At 42.2% G+C, this 18,802-nt stretch overlaps 1 protein-coding gene across 2 annotated transcripts in view; it reads right to left on the bottom strand.

Annotated features, from left to right (window-relative positions):
* The window catches only part of map3k5 (mitogen-activated protein kinase kinase kinase 5), a 75,302-nt gene that overhangs the window by 42,313 nt on the left and 14,187 nt on the right, over positions 1 to 18,802 (bottom strand). For both annotated transcript variants that reach the window (XM_037086274.1, XM_037086275.1), the window contains exons 2-5: positions 14,567 to 14,706; positions 10,620 to 10,643; positions 4,426 to 4,619; positions 618 to 786 (exon numbers count right to left, since the gene is read on the bottom strand). In XM_037086274.1, the coding sequence (XP_036942169.1) occupies positions 618 to 786; positions 4,426 to 4,619; positions 10,620 to 10,643; positions 14,567 to 14,706 (527 nt within the window). The remainder of the gene's footprint in view (positions 1 to 617; positions 787 to 4,425; positions 4,620 to 10,619; positions 10,644 to 14,566; positions 14,707 to 18,802) is intronic.

Below are 18,802 nucleotides of genomic sequence, written 5' to 3' on the forward strand. Positions count from 1 at the left end.
TTAACTGTGTCTTTGAACAAGTTGTTAGGACTTCTTGAAGAATGTGATGGGCATTTTTTTTTTCAAATATTAACAGATGAATCCAAACAAATAATTACCAGAGTAATCTACGATAACAATAACTGCTGCGGCCTGCTGCTTTATTAGATTCACGGGGAGAATTTAACAAGGACTGAGCCCTCCTTCACTTTTCCTTCATTCTGCTCATGAGGGTTTGAACTCAAAACCTCTCAATTACACGTCCATGCTGCTGTCACGTCTTTTCTCTATGGAGTTAAACAAGAGTAGCATTTCATAAAGAGCACAGGCAGTTTGTGTGGTGGCGCAGAACAAAGGGGAGGGAGTGAACGGACTAAAAACTGTTGCGTTTTTGGCAAATTCACCTGTTGAAATGAATAATATTCCCAATGAGCCTCTTCTCCTCAGCAGAACAACAGGAAACAAAACAGTTCGTTGTTAGACACAATAGCACAACATTATCAGTAGCATATAACCAGCAACTAACAATGGTCTCCTCCAATTATCCAGTTTATTTAACAATCCCATGGCAGCACAGTTAATTTAACAAATGACAACAACATGCGGTTGTTCGGAGATGCCACACGGAGCTCGGGTACCTGGATGTCCCTGTATGTCAGCAGCAGGTTGATGACGATGTCGACCGAAAGGCACTCCACGTTGTCCAGCCGCTGCTGGATCCGGTTCAGTTCGGCGGCAAGCTCCATGCCGGTGTACAACTCCCGAGCCTTACGGATCTCATTCAGAATCGTCTCGCGGAAATACTGGCTGTGAGAGGAGAAAATACAGAAGAGAGAAAGGGCGCCGTCTTTATGATGGAACAACACATCTGCTGTGAACCACCTCAGTTTCCAGTATTTATAGTTAGTGCAGCATGTAATTATTAGCCCTTCCCTGGCTCAAACGTCTGTGCTCTGGATGGGAAAAGATGATGTTTACCACCAACGCTTGTTATTTTTAAAACTTCCAATCAACATTGTACGAATCAAATTGTTTTAAGTTGTGAAGTACCTCCTTGAGGGGCAATCTTTGCTTGACGCGAGTATTAATTCATTTCAGATGGTTCTCTAGCGAGATGAGCCCTTTTCAATTTTGTCTTAAACGAGTGTTTCGTGAATGTTGTTCAAACATTGCCACGTCTCATGCGACTGCCGGTAAAATAAGGAAATCCTCTGTATCAAATGAAATAACTATATTTTTTTGTCAGCAGTAACAGCATTAAGTAACAGGTTACTGTTCTCACCTCGTGTATCATTATGTGACTCAAAAGGTAACATGAGTGATCCACTATTCAGACTGCTGATCAGATCCGCGGTTCCCCGAGTCTGCCTACTGAAGTGTCATTGGACAAGACAGTGAACCCAAAATGTCTAATGACGAATACACGTTTATGGTCTCCAGTTGCTGAGGTCTTCTCAAAGGGAAAGCTGTTTCCTATTGTATTTTTAGCAAAACTCAGTCAAAGAAATTGGGATCCAAGTACTCATGATCATTTGCTGCAGACAATCGTCGCTCCCCCAATCTCTTTGTTCTGAACTTTGTGTATCCTTGTAGGAAGTGGCAGAGTAAAAGCCTTAATGCCAGATGATGAGTCAGCACACACAGTCTATTCACATGACATATCAGTTCCATGTGAGTTAGTGGACTAGAATTAGATTAAACCTCCTACATATTCAAACAAGGCCACATTGACGCTCACTGATTGGATATCTTGATTTCCTGTTTGAAAAGGCTGATGATGTCAGGTCATTCAAATATTTGCTCCATGTGAGTTAGCTAGCTGGAATTAAATTTGCTTAAAAAAAAAAAAAATAAATAAAAATAAATGATAAACAGATTAACATTTGCAGTAGATTATTGTCACTCCCTATTCTCTTCTAAACTCAGTGTATCCTGCAAGAGTGACACAGCTAAGGCGTAAAATTAAATTTGCATGTTCATTTTCTTCAAAAAATAAAGTATTGTATTGCATTGGTGGCAAAACTCAGTTAAAAAAAAAAGTCAAATGATCCAAGCACACATCAATATTTTCTGTAGATTATTGTCACTCCCCAATCTCTTTGTTATCAACTTGGTGTATCCTTGCTGGGAGTGACAGAGTTAAAACTGAAATGCAGCTCTGCACACACAGTCTATTCATATGACATATCTGTTCCATGTGAGACTAGAGGCTGACTAGAATCAGATTAAACCTCCTACGTATTTAAACAAGGCCGCATTGACACTGATCGGACAAGTTGGCACAGGTCTGTGTCACAACATTAATCTGTCGAAATAATGATAAATCTGTCAATGTAATGATGAATCGTAATCATGCTCTCTCAGTTTCACGCAGTGTGCAGAATGCATTCCAATCAGATGCAAGCCGAGCGCTCTCTCCTGTGCTCACCGGTCACAAACAAAAGCTACATCAGAGCGCGCATTTTTCTCTCCTGCCTGTAAAACCTGAGTCACTATTCCTGGAGCTGAGCGAGAACCAACTGGCTGCTGCAGCGCCTGTTGGCAGGGAAGCCTAAAATATTACCCCAGCAACTGAGGCAGTGATAACTGTTTATTTATTTATTTATTTAAAATGCGGATTACCACGCAAAGTCAAAGTTGAGGGATGCGCTACATAAAAAAATTATTCCAGCGTGAAACAATGGGAAGAGCTGGACATTAAAACAAACCCGTCCCGCTGAGAGAGCGAGTCGCAGGGCTGCTCAAACATTAACACCTGCGAGCTAAATTTGGCACCGCAGGAACTTGAAGATATCACACTGTGGCATCTTTTTCAGCTGTCATGTGCCTATTTAATGATCCAGTGAACATCTCACTGAAACAGCCAGCTGAGCACTGGTTTTCCATGTAATATTTGGTTTTACCATACATGAGCAAACATTTGGTGCATTTTACATGGTACAGCGTGGCCCTGTGTCACTGCCTTCAGAGGAACTTCTTGTTAGCAGGAATAGCTTTAAATAGACAATTTCTTTTGCTTCCTCATTCTCGAACTAATTACCTTCCCAATGCTCTTGAGGTTGAAGTGTTTCCTTTCACAGTTACCCTACTTGAAAGGTCACAGTCATATTGTATTTCGTATTTCATTTCAGTATTTTCATGACGGGAAATAACCTTCTGACCCAACACAGCCAAAACTCAGTCACTTTAAGCTAGCCTGTATATTTGGCCTAAAGCGAATAGAGACATGACCATGAAGGTGAAGTATTCACTTTGATATAATGATATAATTGGTGGCTAATTCAACCATGTTGGATGACACTCAGGTAGCTCACTCCTGCTAACAATAACTAGTGCTAGCTTTACAGAGTCGCCGTAATGTTAGCTGCCTTCTTAGCTTTTGAGTAAAGGCATTTATGGTGTTGGTGTAATGAAGCTCCCTTTAAATCACATATCTAAATGCAGCCTATTAAATACAGAGATGTGACTTTTTGGCATATGTTTTTTTTAATCATGTACGCATTCTTTATGCCAAAGAAATCTGTAATTTCCTGGAAAAAAAACAGTATGTAACACTGTGACTGAGACAAAGAAAACACCTAACATTGGCTGGCTGGCTGAATCAAGGTAAATAGCCTTGGCTTGGCTAAAGCAACAACAAAATGTTCTTATTGATTTTTCCTGGCTGTGATCACTTATCAAACATAACCTCCTTGATGAAGCAACATAATTACGTGTGTTATTCCACATTAATGAATGAGACAATAACTGAATATTCAATCATGATGGATAACACCTAGCTAGCTAACTGCTATTGCTACCTCGTGCTAGTTTTACAAAATAGCTAGCAGTAACGTTAGCTGCCTTCTTAGATTTTAATGAAAGTCACTTGTGGTGTTGAAGGAATAAAGCTCGCTTTAATTCACCTATGTAAATGTATTCATCGCCAGACTTATCTGTGATTCACTGAAAATATTAATATATAATATGAAAAAAACAAACAAACAGTAGCATAACAAGGTCTTATATTTTGTTTGTAGATACTGTGTTTTCCTTGTGAAGATTATCCAAACACTGACTGCACTGTTTGTGCCTATTTTAGGTCTTAGGTTAACAGTTAATTTTTTGTGTGCATGTTTATGCGTATCTCTGTTGCAAGACTGACTGAAAACGTCACAATCTGCAGTTACAAGGTCTCTGCCTTTGTAGAGCAGCACTGACCTACAAAAAAGGATGTTTATATTGTTCAGCATCCCTAGGTGTTATCAATTTGCATACTGATGAATAGCGTGCGTGGGATGTAATCATGATATAAAGACGTAAACAGATGAGTTACAGTACGCTAAATGTTGCACAGAGCAGAGAGACCAAATGAAAAATGTACAGTTTAAAAATAGAAGAAAAACACAAAAACATCTGGTCTATGGTCCAGTCCACTGTCAACTGTCAGCCCGTCAGTATACTTACTGGGAGTTGGCCTCGGACACTTTGAGCAGCTGGACGAAGCGGTCAAGTAGCGGCATGCAGATGGGTCCCAGCAGCATCTCAAAGCTGGGCTGCATCAGCTCGGTCAGGCCCTTCATCAGGCTGCTTTCACAGCAGTACACCTTGTTGTGGGGCGTCACCATGTACGGGATGAAGGTGTAGTTGGCTGAGCGCGTCTGGTAAAACACAAGAGAGACGCGGTTTTGAAGAGCTGCCAATGTATTTAAGCATCACAGACTCGCTTTGCATGACACTGTGGGTCTGGTGTAAAAGAGGGATCGGCATTATTTAAAAAGCGACCTATCATGAGTGTCAGACTGTCATATACTAGGTACGTAGGTTCTTGAGCATGCCAACTTTCTCATAGAACATTGTATGTAAATATTATGTAAATTACAATTTTTAGGGACTTCTCGCTCATGTTGGGTTAAATCTTGTGATTGAGAGCTCATTCTTGACCTCCTGTTTACTACTTACACTCCATTTGCTAAAGAAGATGTGTGAAATGATAAAAAGCCCCAGAATAGCTAATAGAAATAAAACTCCTGCAAGAAAGCACTCAAAACACTAAAGGGAATTAAAAAAAATCTTCAATTTCACGATGACTGGGGCAACCCTATCTACTGAGGAAGATTAGGTGATATGATCTAAAGCTCCCCAACAGTTGACCTGAAATAAATGGACCCTGTGTTGACATTCTGTCGTCGACTGTTTCTATGGTCAAGAAAAACATTTTATACAGTAATACATTGCCTTTTCAGCCATGAACCCTCCTCATTCTACTAAATACTGAATGCACTCGCTGAGCCAAACCTCTTGAGCGCGACACGTTTAAATAAATTAGAAATACTGAGAAGTTTGCAGGGTTATATTTGGTGCGTCCTCTTGTTACGGATCTTTGTTGTTCCCGTTTATAAAATTCACAACTTATAATTCAGTACAACAATAAGAGACTTGCTCTTAATGCCATTGTTCAGGCACAGCTATAATGTGGTTATAGTTTTGAACACGGTCTTATACATTTAATTCTATCCAAACTTTGAGTACAGTGCATCAGAAACAGTTAAAAACATCCTTACAGTACAAAGTGTGCATTTATAAACCTGCACTAAACAACGACTTTATCTAAATGACGCGTTCCGCACCCTTTACAACTGATTTTATAGACGCTGTACAGTAAAGCAGCACATTGTCGAGGGAGGAAGCAGATTGGCTGGAGGAAGTCTGAACTGTTTCCCCTTTGTGGGACAGTTTCGGGTGATGACACGAGGCTCAGGCTTCTGATCTGCTGCATTATCGTCGCTGAGCAGCCCCACACAGGCTGCAGCAAGCCAAGAGAAGAGATGTGCATCGGTGGCGATGGTCCAATTATCAACCGCAAACACTTACAGCGGTGCACTTACAAATTCCACTTGATCGTGCAGCCTGGTGGTGGTGCTCGTGAAAAATCGAGCAGAAAAAAAATAGAAGCCGCGCTGCTCGTCGAGTGCAACCTGTTATTTGCTGCAGCTGTGGCATTCAGGAGCAGCCTTGTTCCGCGTCTGTTTCAGTTTTAAATGGCACTTTGGGTGTTCATCTTTATTTATTTAGCTCCAATTCAAGACATCTGTGCTTTGTCTGGACGTGGATTTCTCTATTCCGTATCTGTATTTGTTTTCAACTTCACAGTGTTATCCAGCAGCCGTCGTGATGCTCCTGTCGCGGTGGCCTGTCACTGCTGAATAAACAGAGGAAACACGTGCATGTGGTGTTTACAGACAGCACAGACAGAAGGAGAGCGAGAGGGAGCGAGAGAGCGAGTGAGAGGGAGAGAGTGAGTGAGAAGGAGAGAGAGAGAGAGAGAGAGAGAGAGAGAGAAAGGCAGGAAATCTCCTATTGACATCCTTAAGAAAGAGCCGGGGTCTTTTCAAGGAGAGCTGTTCCCATAATGTCAGACGTGTGGTGGAACAGAACACGAGCGTCTGAAGGCGGTTGGGCTGTTACCAGCTGCATCCTGGCGCCTTTTAATATTCTATCATGTTGCAGCTTTCCTTTGAGAAGAGACACTGCTGCTGCTCTCGCTGGCAAGAGACAAAAAAAAAAAAGGAAGTGAAAGGAAGGTGCGGTGCTGAAGCAATGTAACCCATCCGCAGATAACTACTTCCTCCCTGTGCAGCAGCGGTTCATGACATCACCGCCAGCTGCAGCAGCAGAGCATGCCTTTCAGAAATAAACCTGTGACCCCCGTTTCTGTTAGGTGCAACCAGACAGGTTGTAAAATCCTGACGCTATACTTCTGCTCCTCTGTCTTTACATGACTCACGCCTTCACGGGGATCACATGGCAGGTTTGTTTTCTCAGGCTGATGTGTGTTTTCTAAATGGCTGCAGGTCAGTCCGAGCTAACCTCCGCTAGTTGCTAACAGGTAACAAGTTTCTCAGCTGTGAGTGAAACACATGTGACAGCGCTGGCTCATGGGGGGGGGGGTGGAATCTGGTGAATGTGAAGGAGAATTAGTCAGTCATTCAGTGAGTGAGTCATCGGGTTTGTTAGCCTTGCCGATAGTCCATCTGGCCACTTACGGCATTGGAACTGCATGCCCACTCACTCACCTTCACAGAAACACACACACAGCTGACCACAATTCGATGTTAGTGTTTAATTTATATGACCGTCATTAACTCATAGAGGTAGTAAGGTAATCGTGATTAATAATCAGCCATGGCCTCCTACACTCAGGACATAAGCTTTCAGAGTTTGTACCTGGCAGCTGCAAAAGCACTTCTGAAATCAGTGGGTAGCTCCAGTCAGTGATTTTACACCAACATGGATGAGGCAATGTGCATGCAATTACAGTAATTGGATATAGACCAGCAGAGGCTAATTACCTGGCTTTCCACCATCACGGTGGGAAGTTAAATGCACATAAATACAATTAACCACACGTGCTTTTGTAACAGCAAAGGATAATTGGATACAGTCACAGATGAGTGTATTTCTTTTAAACATTTGTTTTAATGGCAAAAATAAAATGCAAATGTGTCTGCAACTGGGCCTGTCAGGCTTTGGATTTCTCCACGTGCTGAGGTGGCGCTCTGGTAATCTTTAAGAATATGTTTACCCCCAATTTATAAAAATTCAGCCATTATCCATCCACCCCATGCCGATGGAAAGACAGGTGAAGTTTCGTAGGAACTTCCACAGCGACAGGAGCATCACGACTGCTGTGTTGGAAGTTTTGTAGTTTCTGGAGCTTCACAGTAAAACAGCTGTGCAACATTCCCCGGAGGTGAACTGAAAGCTTTGCTGTAGTGGCTAAGCTAAAAGCTAAAAAAGCTATACGGCCACACACTAATGGTATGAATAAATAACAAATTTGGATCTCCGGGGTTCTGGAGACTTGGAATACACAGTGTGTTGGTTTTTAACATTACAAAACAAGCAGCCATCTAGCCTGTGTGACGCCGTTTTGCTACGAAGCCCCAGGAACATTTTGTGGACAATGAAACCTCACCTGACTTTCCATCAGTGTGGAGGTGAGAATATAGTGACTGAAATGACTGACTCTTTTCTTCAATCACAAAGGCAAAATTGTGGGCTAACGATGCACTGAAGTGTGTCTTTATCTGTTAGCAGTAAGCAGGAATTGTTAGCATGCCTGCAGTGTTACTAACAAAGTAAAGGAGCATGTCATTAACTACTGTAATTATTTTGTGGGATTACAGGTTACGTAAGTAAAATTACCATTCAGGACTGAAACTCTATGGGAACCAAGAAGCTACTTGGCTATAAATAGCAGTCTATGTAGTTGGGAGCAGCGTCAGCACCTTTATTTTGCTCATCTGGTTTGGGGAAGTTCACACCTAAACAACCTAGCTGAACTAGTAAATGGTGCCTTTCCTCTTACAAAAAGTGGAACAATCTAATCTTTTTAATTACCTTTTTATATGTAATACTACTCTAATATTACAGCTAGCTGATAGCAACTACAATGAAGCTTATTACCAAGGCTACATAAATACGTTAATACAATGATCTTCAACTACTGAGACGGTCTCTTAGAATTGTATAATGCAGAAATCCATCATTTGAATATTGTAGACCTTCAGCTGCTTCTTGTTTAAAACAAATCAGCTTGAAACAAAAACTCAACCAAAAACTCATAATCTTGACGTTAGCTTAATGACTATGGTAGCTAGGCTATATGCGACAATTCCGAAATCGAAATCCCCGCTTTTATTTACTTATGTGCAAAATTTAAGGCTTGAAAAAAAATCATTGGAAGTGACAAGTCCGCCTTTGTTATCTGCATTCGTGCCTTGAGAAAGGCAGAAATCTCAACAAATTTACCAGCAGTTCGCTGGGCAGGGGCTAGCATGACTGAGCATTTTGTTCCTGTGCCTGTCCTTGCATATTCTCTTATGAACACACTGTCTATAAATAATATACTAAACTAACTTTTAGCGTTAAATGTGAAGTGTAAGGCTGAATGCAGCAGGCTGACGTGCGATGCCTTGAGCTTGTATGCTGTCTTGAGTGGGTTGTGGCTTGCAGGAGGCAGGCCTTGGTGTCAAGCTACACTGTGTCCTTTTGTTGACTTTTCTAAATACACACAGTCACGGAATGTGATTAAAATTAATTTCAAAATGTATGTTAAATCGAACACATTTCTGGGATCAAATTGAGAAAAATGGCTAAAATATGTTACAAAGTTACAAAAACTGATAACACACTTTCACTTTCACTTTACCATTGCGGGGGGCAGGTGTTAAAAGCACATGCGCCAGTGCAGAGGGCAGTTAAGTGCTCCAGTTGAAGCAAGAAAGTGTGACAACGAGGACAGTGAGTGCATATAAGGGAGACCAGCGAGTTTGCACTCTCACTGTGAGTGATAATCAGCTGTCCTGACACGGCACAAGTCAGTGTCAGAGATCAGTACGCTTCACGCAGCACAGGGCCACTTCCCTCCACTCTGAAAAGCCACTTAGGAGAGCTAAGCCTTTCATCTGACTCCCGAACATGAACTCCTTGACAGCAACCAGCCAGCTGCCCCCATGCTTCTGCCTTCATCACACTAGTTCCAGTCAATTAAGAGAAAATCAATTATAGGGCACTATTTGCAAAGTGTCTCTCAATCGAAAAAAAAAAAAAATCAAAGAAATGTGAGTAAGTTGGGTTGTCTTCATTGTTACACGACCATAGCTGATGAAAATCTATCTGCGTGACTCAGGCAGAAATTCAAGGATGCCAGCTCACTCCTGTTTATATTGTTTCTTTACAGCAACAGATCACAGAACGAAATGCACTGTTACCTTGAAAAAAAATGATGATTTCTCTGGATTTCAACACTGTTGTCCATAGAAACTTTTTTTTTTTGCGTTTTAAAGCAGAAATCTTCAATCATATCTTCAACATATCTATCAAGCGAAACACCTGTTCCTTGCAGCTTATCAGGAATTGGAGAATTGCTTATTTTCTCTGTTTTATAACACTGTAAATTCAATATTTTGAGATTTGGACTGTTTTGTTGGGCAAAACAAGCTATCTAAAAACAGCGCCTTGGCTAACGGATCGTTATTTTTGTGGGTTTTCTAAAATGAAACAATCAATATGAATAAAACATCTTTCCAGAGACGTACTAATGGATCTGACACTGTAAAAGGAATGTTTAAGCCGTTTATAATGACAACACTATTGGTTTTGTCCTCTACAGCACCTATAGTATATACTAAAATGTATATACGCTTATTCTAAATCAATTTATTTACCAAACTGAGGTGTGACTCAGTAAAGAACAGGATTTCCTTTGCTTTAAGGAAGCACCTTATTTGAATGCTGCACTTTTTGCAAGTCAAATTTTTCAAACTGCTTGTGCCTTTTTATGCAGATCGTGGCCCTGCAGTCACTTTGGCTCACGAAACAGCTGTCATCTGAGGAAAAGAAGCGTCTTGACAATGGAAGAAAAGCTGCTTTCATTTCACATTTCTGAGAAACCGAACACTCGTCACAGCTTCTGCAACACAAAACCTTCCTAACACCGAGGGCAGAAACATAAGGTGTCAGACACTGTGCGCCCTTGCACGTTGTAAAAAAGCATTTTCTTTGCAACACATAATGTGTGCGACGTGTGAGCAATGGGTGAGTAATGTGTGAAAGGCAAAAGCGAGGGGAAAAAAGAGATTGCTTTGTGTACTTACAGTGTTCTTCTGGCAAATTATCTCCTGAAAGACAAGAAGACACAAGGGCATTTAGAGATTTAATGGAAGCATTATCCTCTCAGGGCTAATTTGCTTTGGACACTGCGTTAGTCTGCTGAGTAAAAATGGAAAAAGCTAAATAAAATACAATATATTGTAACTGAGATGATAACATTTTATCAAGAAGATGCCAGTTAGCGTTTCTGCAAACCACGGATCAGTCACAGGCTATGTACCAAATTGACATCTGCACAAAACATTCTATATCATTATGTCCGACACGTTCACAACATGTGTTAACAACGCGACTTTCATACCGACAGGTGGAGGGGATGGTGACGGAGTTACAGGCTGAAAAGGCCACCAAACAGGTGACCGCAGTTCAAGTCTGCGTTTCAGCATTTGTAAGTGTCACACCGCCGGATATCTTTTAGGTAGAAACCGGGCAAATTTCTAACTTCATTTTTGCAGACAAATTGGCTGTTTTTTCGTCAGGTTTGAGGGGACCAAAACAGCCAAAACCATGACGTATTCTGAATCATGACCAAGAAGCTTTCGTGACTAAACCTAACCAGGGAGTAAGCTCAGTGTCGTGACAAAAAATATAACCCAGAGAAATGTAAGTGTTTTAACTTTTCTGTCGTTTTGTACAGTGGTACCTCTCTAACAATTAAATTGTTAAAATTGGTGCCATTAACGCATTGCAAAAAGCAGAGATGAACCTAGTACAAGAAGACCACAAGCTGACGTGAATGACGCAGGTTTCCAAATATTCTAAGAAGGTTTTGCAACTGTTCAATGAGTCAACACATTTGCATACAATGAAAACCCCACAGCATGATTTACATGAGGTGTTGGTTAAGTGTTTGGTAAAGAAAAGATCGTATTTGCACATTTTACTTCAAATTCTGAAAGAAAGATTTTCGTGTAATTTCAAGTCTAAAGCACCAAAACGTTGCTGTCTGGTATATTTCACGGCCTCGGTATGCTTTGATTGTTGAATCAAGAGTCTGAAACCTTGTTTTTGGTTTGGCAATTTCTGTAACTTTACAAGACAGAATCCTGCATTCATTCTCACTTCACACAGCCATTAGTTCTAGTCTGCAAAGTTGTGAACGATGGGTTTAAACTCTCAAGGTCTCTGTCATTTTTTTCGACAAAACTACTAAACCTGACTTTGAGTGATAAGAGAAACCTTGTGCCCTCATGTACATTTGTACAACTCGCCGAGTTTTTTTTCTCTATGACAGCAAACTTTACACTCTGAATTCACGTGACCATCCAAACAGGTACAACACCTCTGTAGGTACAAAAGATGCATAGATGAAGCAGCCCATTTTATCAATCCAGTTTACATAGTTTGTCAGCTTTTAGCTGTTTTTTTTAAATAAGCTCATCATCCAACGGTGAAGCAGTCTCTGTTTCTAATTTCCAAACTCTGGTTTAACAGCATAATGCACCACATAAATCTCAGAGAGGGAGAAATTATGTGACTGCAGTTTCTCTCATCATACATGGCACAAAGCCTGACTAATATCCACTGCTCACTGAGGAATATAAGGCAATATTGGGTTATTGCTCAACATCAATACCACATTATTTGGAGCTTGTCATATTAGTGCTACGATGACCTCTATGATGTTTTGCAATCTGAATCAATAACAGCGCAGTCAGGACCACTTTGGTCGAGGGAAACGTGCTTCCATCTGCAGTAGAGCGCGGCAGGGATGAGTTAGCGTCACCCTGGTTCCCTCAACTAAAAAGCCTGTGGGATTTTTTTCTTTATTGGATTTTGGATTACTGCAGAAAATAAAATAAATCAGTGGCAAACACAAATTTCATTTCATCACACTATGTCCCCACGACACATATTTAAATAATTTATGTCTAACAGCAAGTCTGACACATAAAATTTGATCTAGCACAGCTGCTCTGTTGTTGTTGGCGGTGCTGGCTCAGCCATGTGTGAGCTGACCAATCAGAGGAGACGGGGTATCATGGAGAGAAAGCCTTAAAGAGACAGGCACTAAGATAGAGGGGGAATAAATTGCTGCAGCTCTGGACAGTATGAGGAAACTGATGTGTTTTCTGAGCATTAAAGCACATGAACCTATTCCAGTACCAATCCAAAATAAAAATTATGAACCTGAAAATGAGCATATGTCTCACTTACACTAGTTAAACAAAGAAATCATTGCATGTACCCAAACAAATATGTCCTTCTGTGGATGTAGAGCCAAACTGAGCCCTGTTTCACAAGTGAATAGAGTGTACCTGCTTCTACAGGCTACTTTTATTCTTTAAAGAAATATATAAATGAATCTGCTGCGACCAACTCTTTACTACACAAAGGTCTCTTTCGGGTCCTGGTTTATTTTTAAGAAGGAGCGTCAGTATTTTAAGATAACCTCTGCGCTTGAAACGCACCCTTTGAAACAATGTAGCATCTACAGATCAGAGGAAACCACAGGAGAGAAGTGGTCTTTTCAGGCAGGGTGAGGTGCAGTTAGCCCACCGCAGAGTCACGAGAGCGAGTCACCGCGACAGACCACAGGAAGGGTTGGAGAAACCTCCTGCTAGGTACCAGCTTGCATTAGGGCGGGAAATAATGGCCTCTAAAACATTTTTATAGCTAAAAATGGCAGGAATAATGGAGCCTAGACTGCTAATTATCTTTTTATGTCATGTTTAGCTTGAGTCTGGCTGTGTGGTGCTATATGTTGACTCTGCAGTGCGGTCACTGGCTGCGGATCCCCGTCGCCATGAGAGTCCTCCCGCTACACAAACAACCAACAATAAAGGCTTCAGTGTTCCATTGCTATGCGTCGCCTACTGCAGGAGCTCTCCGACGTGTCACCCCAGGGCCTCAGACTGTGTGAACTACGTCTGCTACAGACCCACACTGTTGTCTTATGCTGACTCAGACAAAATTTGTCAGCAGGATTTGAGGTTCCAGCCCATTAAAGTCCCAACCTGACATCTCTGTTTGAACACAGTTTTGTCTGTCTCTTTGCTGATGCTATCATGGAGCAGGGAGTCAACATTCAGTTAACAGTGTGGGATTTGTCGCTGGGAAAGCTCATTTTTGTAAGCTCTTTTTTTGGGTAATATGTCTTTATAGTTGTGAAGAAAATACAGAATAAATAAAGAATAGATACAGTAGGCAGCATTAGAACCAATCCTCACCATGGATGAACACACAAGAACCGCCCATATCTTTACTGTAAGTATCTAGTATATAATCCATATGTTTCAACATGTGTACGCCTGAAACAACTGGATATTTTTTGTGTGACATCGGGACAATTTACAGCTGTTACAGTGGGAATATTTTAATCAGGACCCTGGCAAGAGACCACTGTTTGAAATGGGGCTTCAGCATTTCTAAGCAAGAAACCACTGGGTATTTCAAATAAGACATCAGCAGATGCGGATAGTTTTGATGGACGTCTGGACAATTTTTGTCTTGTATTTGTGGAGACAAAACGTAGCAAAACTTAACATTTCCTGACTTAAACAAAACAGTTTTTGCGCCTTAACCTAACAAAAGCACAGGCACAGGATTGACACAGCTTAAATCTGGAAAATTCAACATAAAGAAAACCTGAACGAAAGAAGGAACCATTCAGTACCATAGATAGCACTGTAAGAACTGCTCTAACTGAAAATCTAGCTTCCCTCAAAATTCAAATTGTATGTCCACTCACCACTAAACAAGTCTGCTGCTGTCTTCCCAACTCAAGCAGTGTAATTAATGCGCTTCCTTCCATCAAATTATCGCAGCCTTTATGTGCCGCTGTCGCCAAATTACATTTTCTGTCAATCCCCTGTAGCCCCTGCCTCCTCCTAAATATAGCCTTTAATCACCACCCTCGTGAACAACAGTGATTGTTTGCCTGATGTGTTAAAGTGCTGAGGGCTGGTTGGTGTCCACCGCGGCAGCTTACCTGCAGGGACTGGAGGGAGTCGGAGTTAGTGTCGCAGTACAGGATGATGTTGTTGGCCATGCTGAAGCTCTCTCGGACTCCCAGGTGGTAGAAGAGCGAGGGCTGGCGGAAGGCGTCCGTCATCTCCACAACGGCTATGTCTGATGGAGAGAGGTGTCGTGTAAGTGTCAGTGGATGGTCTCTAAAAGGCAAGCGGTACGTGCACATACTGTGTAATTGTATATCACAGGTGGATGTCACTGCTGCAACTGTCAATATCTTGTTTTCGTCAAAGCAAACACGGACTGGTCTTTATTGTTCTGGGACCGAGACGCGGCTCTGAGGTCAAAGGTTAATGGATGGATATGAAACCACATCACGTGTACGTCTGTACCGCAAGCTGTAGGTGGTGTTTAGAGCAGCATTTACTATAGCCTCCATCTGATTTTTCATGTCAGAGACACAAGAGGAGCTAATTCAGAGGGATACTCTTAAAAAAAAAAACATCACATATCCATTAGTGGAGGTGATCTGACCCGCCTATCAGTGAATACAAATACGCTCAATCCCACGCTGACTCCAGCTGGACTCGTGCAGGTGATCTGGATCAATAGGTCGACGCGAGTAAATATTGCAAAGTGTCACTCAAGCCAGCGGGGGACTACAGCTTCTGGTGGAGGGGCGGAGAGTTCCCAGCCTCGAACCAGTAGCTCTGCACTTACACCAGCATAACAGACTGCCGTGAAACCAAAGAGCTCATTCACAGGTGTGCTGCTGAACTGAGCCATAACATACAGACCCCGCCAACAACCTAAAATCCCTCAATTGTTGCATTTAAAAAGGACATTATATGGTAATAAAACACACTGATGGTGGCGTAGGATAATCACGACTGTGTTTTGGAGGCCCGTACATGGGGCAGGGCGGTACGCGTTGTCCCTGAGGCCATCTCGCACCGCTGATAACAACAAAAACAAATCAGCCCCGTGGCAGGGCTCCAGTAATGACAGAAGAGCTCAGAGAGTCGGAGAGATAAGGCCGCACCCTGGTTTTTCTCATCTGTTTCCAACTATCCACCTCTCTGTGTCAACAAACGCATTACAGGGAGCCAAAGAGCAGAGAATCTCAAATCTTCTACCCCCTAATGGGTCCTCACTGGCTGGCTCGCTCGCTTCCATTAGAGTTTGTGGACTAGTACTGGAGGAAAGCACTAAAACATTCAGTCAGTCTTGTTTTTACCGCTCGGGCTCGCATCCAAAAATCCCACGTTTAAAATCACCCTCTACCTTCAGACTCTCAATTTCAGTCAATAGAAACCTACGAAAGAAAGATAGTGAGCAAAAAGTCGGGATATAAGCCTGATTTAAGTCATAAATATGCAACATTTTGATGCTAAGTTGAGCGTATACCTCCGCCAAGGTCAAACAGGACGTCTACACTGTCAAACTCTACTGATAATTTTGGTTAATTTTTAAAAGTTTTGAACAAAAATTCTTACGTATAGCTCCTTTAAGACTTGAGACTTGGTTGAACTGTCCTAAAAATACTTAACAGTTGCAATTTACTAATCAAATCTTTGTTCAAAATGGATCAAATGACTTTATACAATGTAAGAACATATTGCTCAGGTTAACAAACCAACAGGAAATGATCACATTTTAACTCAATGGATTGGACTTAATGGATTGGACTTTTTTTTTCTGGCCTTTAGCTTTACTTTAGCTAAAACATGTTGTGATAATCCATTAACACTACCTGGGCACCCAGTGACCAAAGATCTAAAAACGCAGCTTTGAAAACAGCTGTCCTGAAACGATGTAACATCACTGCTGTGTAACATAAAAAAAAAAACAAAAAAAACCCATTATGTGTAGAAGAGCAAATCCCCCCCAAAAACTGTTGAATCAAGGGTTCAGACACTCCTTAAGCCATCTGAACAAATCACAGAACAAATTACTCAAAGCCACCGTGTGAATCTGAATGCATGGTTAACATCAGACAGTCACTTTAATTCAGAGGCTGCGTGGCTGCATGCCAACACAGCAGAGCGAAGCCTATCACAGGCTGGCTGGTTGTAGCCGTGGAGAGCTCTTTGTCAGTGATGAGGGGCCGTGCAGCCCTCCGCACTCATCAGCGCATGCAAATTCATCCAGGAAGCGGGCACTTGTTGCTGGCCTCGGCAGTTCTCATCACCAGCCTCCTTCCTCCACACGAGCTTTGAAAAAAAAAACAAAACAGCCTCACATTTTCATTAGAGCCGAGTACACGGAGGACAGGATATAAGGGATTTTAAGCTCGGCGGATCTGTGCAGTGATGCAGAATATCAAGAGGGTTTTGTTCTCCGGGGTTAGTCACATCAGGGCGCTCGCTCCGGGGTTGAACGCAGCGAAGCTGGGTTTCACTTTCTGACGTACAAGGCGGAGGAGGGAAAGTACACCTTAATCCTCACTCACTGACCTCTTCTCAACGACCACTTGTTACTTCCACATCTGTGACGCACTTCTGCCAGTGACATCTCCACAGTCATGCTTGACGTTCAGGCTCATTGTGTCTCCTGTGTCATCAAAAGTCAGGACCGAAATTGATTCACTTGTCCAGAAACATCCCCAGCTGATACACGTATTTGGGGCTGACACTGATGGAGCCCATTTCCAAGGATAAGATTTTTCAGTTTGTACATGTGATAGGTTACTTACCATGATGACACTGCTATGATACATGTCACATAGCATTCACATTACATGTTCATGACCTGACCGTAATGTTGAGAGTCGAAGGGGAGGGTTTGGGGAGTTAAGCTAGAAGCCAGTGACTGCAGTTCAAGACTGAGTTTCAACATTTTCAGGCATGACGCTGCTGCATGATTTTAAGGAGATTTTAAGGAGAACCAAAGCAGGTATTTCAACCCAAAACATGATCTGTCACTTACCAGAACCACGTGATTTTTGCATGGGTTGGCTGATATAATCGGATATCAGATATATTGGTATTGGCGATATGTTGTCAATGTCGGCCTATAAAAAACTTATGATGTTTTAAAAAACACAACGCAGGGGGTGGGGTGGTTCGTTCGTAATTATTCATTTTTCAAGAGATACTGGCCATCCTCTTCTCTCAGCTGGGCTCTATCTGAAGTCGACTGGATATCAAGCAGAGAAATTTTACGTATATTACGCCTCATCTTACCGCCGAACTTAACAATCCGAATCTGAAACGCGACTTCTGTGCTCTCACTTCATGCACACAAGGTGCCCCTGAATGTCAACGTCCAGACAGCGCAGGTTGGCTGATGAATAAAATATAAGCTTGTCTCATTTCTTTTGCTAGCGGGAGACCCCATCAATATTACATCTCAACCAGAATTGAATGCAAACAGGCCATTAAAAAAAAAGGCAGCAGTGAAACACACAGCTGCATCTTCTGATGAAGAAAAAAACAAAAAAAAAGAAGGCTGCAGACATGTTTATAGAACGCAGTGGTGACATGGGTGGGGTGATTATGTGTTGGAAACCTCACCTGCTTCTAAAGAAATGCGTCTGAGCCACGGAAAAATCCTTGCTGTCATAGAGGCAAGGCTCATACAGGTGATGAATAAGGAGCGCAGCCGACTCTGTGCGCGTATGAAAAAAGGGAAAGAGAAAAGGGCAGGACACAAGTGAGTTTTGTTCTGTGGAGAGGAGCAATCAGTTCTCCTAAGTGTTTTGTTCTCACAACAAAGCCCCCCGAGAGCTGACAACACTTGACTAGCGGCGTATGATGCTGTCAGCGTGGAGTGTGTATTTCAGTTTGGATGCATGAGCACTGAACAATAGTCTAATATCGTAAAACCAAATGAACAACACGACCCAGAAGTGAATGGGAGGCTGAACGCAGCGGAAGTCACACAGAACCTCCTTCGCCCTCCATTTGCTCGTCGGGATTTCTGACGAACCAAGACTTGGATTGTAGCTCGCACGCGGCTGGTTCTTATCTTGTCCAGGCCCACGCTGAGGGAGGTACTGTGAGGCTCGGATGGTCTGTCAGTTGTCCGTGATGGTAACGATTTTGATGGTTGATTATTCAAGATGTCTGCCGTGCTAGCGGTACAGTTCTGTGGATCAAGTTGATACTGAAATATCTTAATAATTCGGGCTATTTTATGGACTGCCGTTAGACATTCAGGTTTCCCGGAGGATGAACCCTCATTTGTGGTTATAATTCCAGCATTTCCTGTCGTGACAGGGCCCAAGAGCTGCACACAGCGTAGTGTAGCTGGA

The sequence above is a fragment of the Acanthopagrus latus genome, chromosome 22 (assembly GCF_904848185.1).
Source record: "Acanthopagrus latus isolate v.2019 chromosome 22, fAcaLat1.1, whole genome shotgun sequence".
Classification (NCBI taxonomy): Eukaryota; Metazoa; Chordata; class Actinopteri; order Spariformes; family Sparidae; genus Acanthopagrus; species Acanthopagrus latus.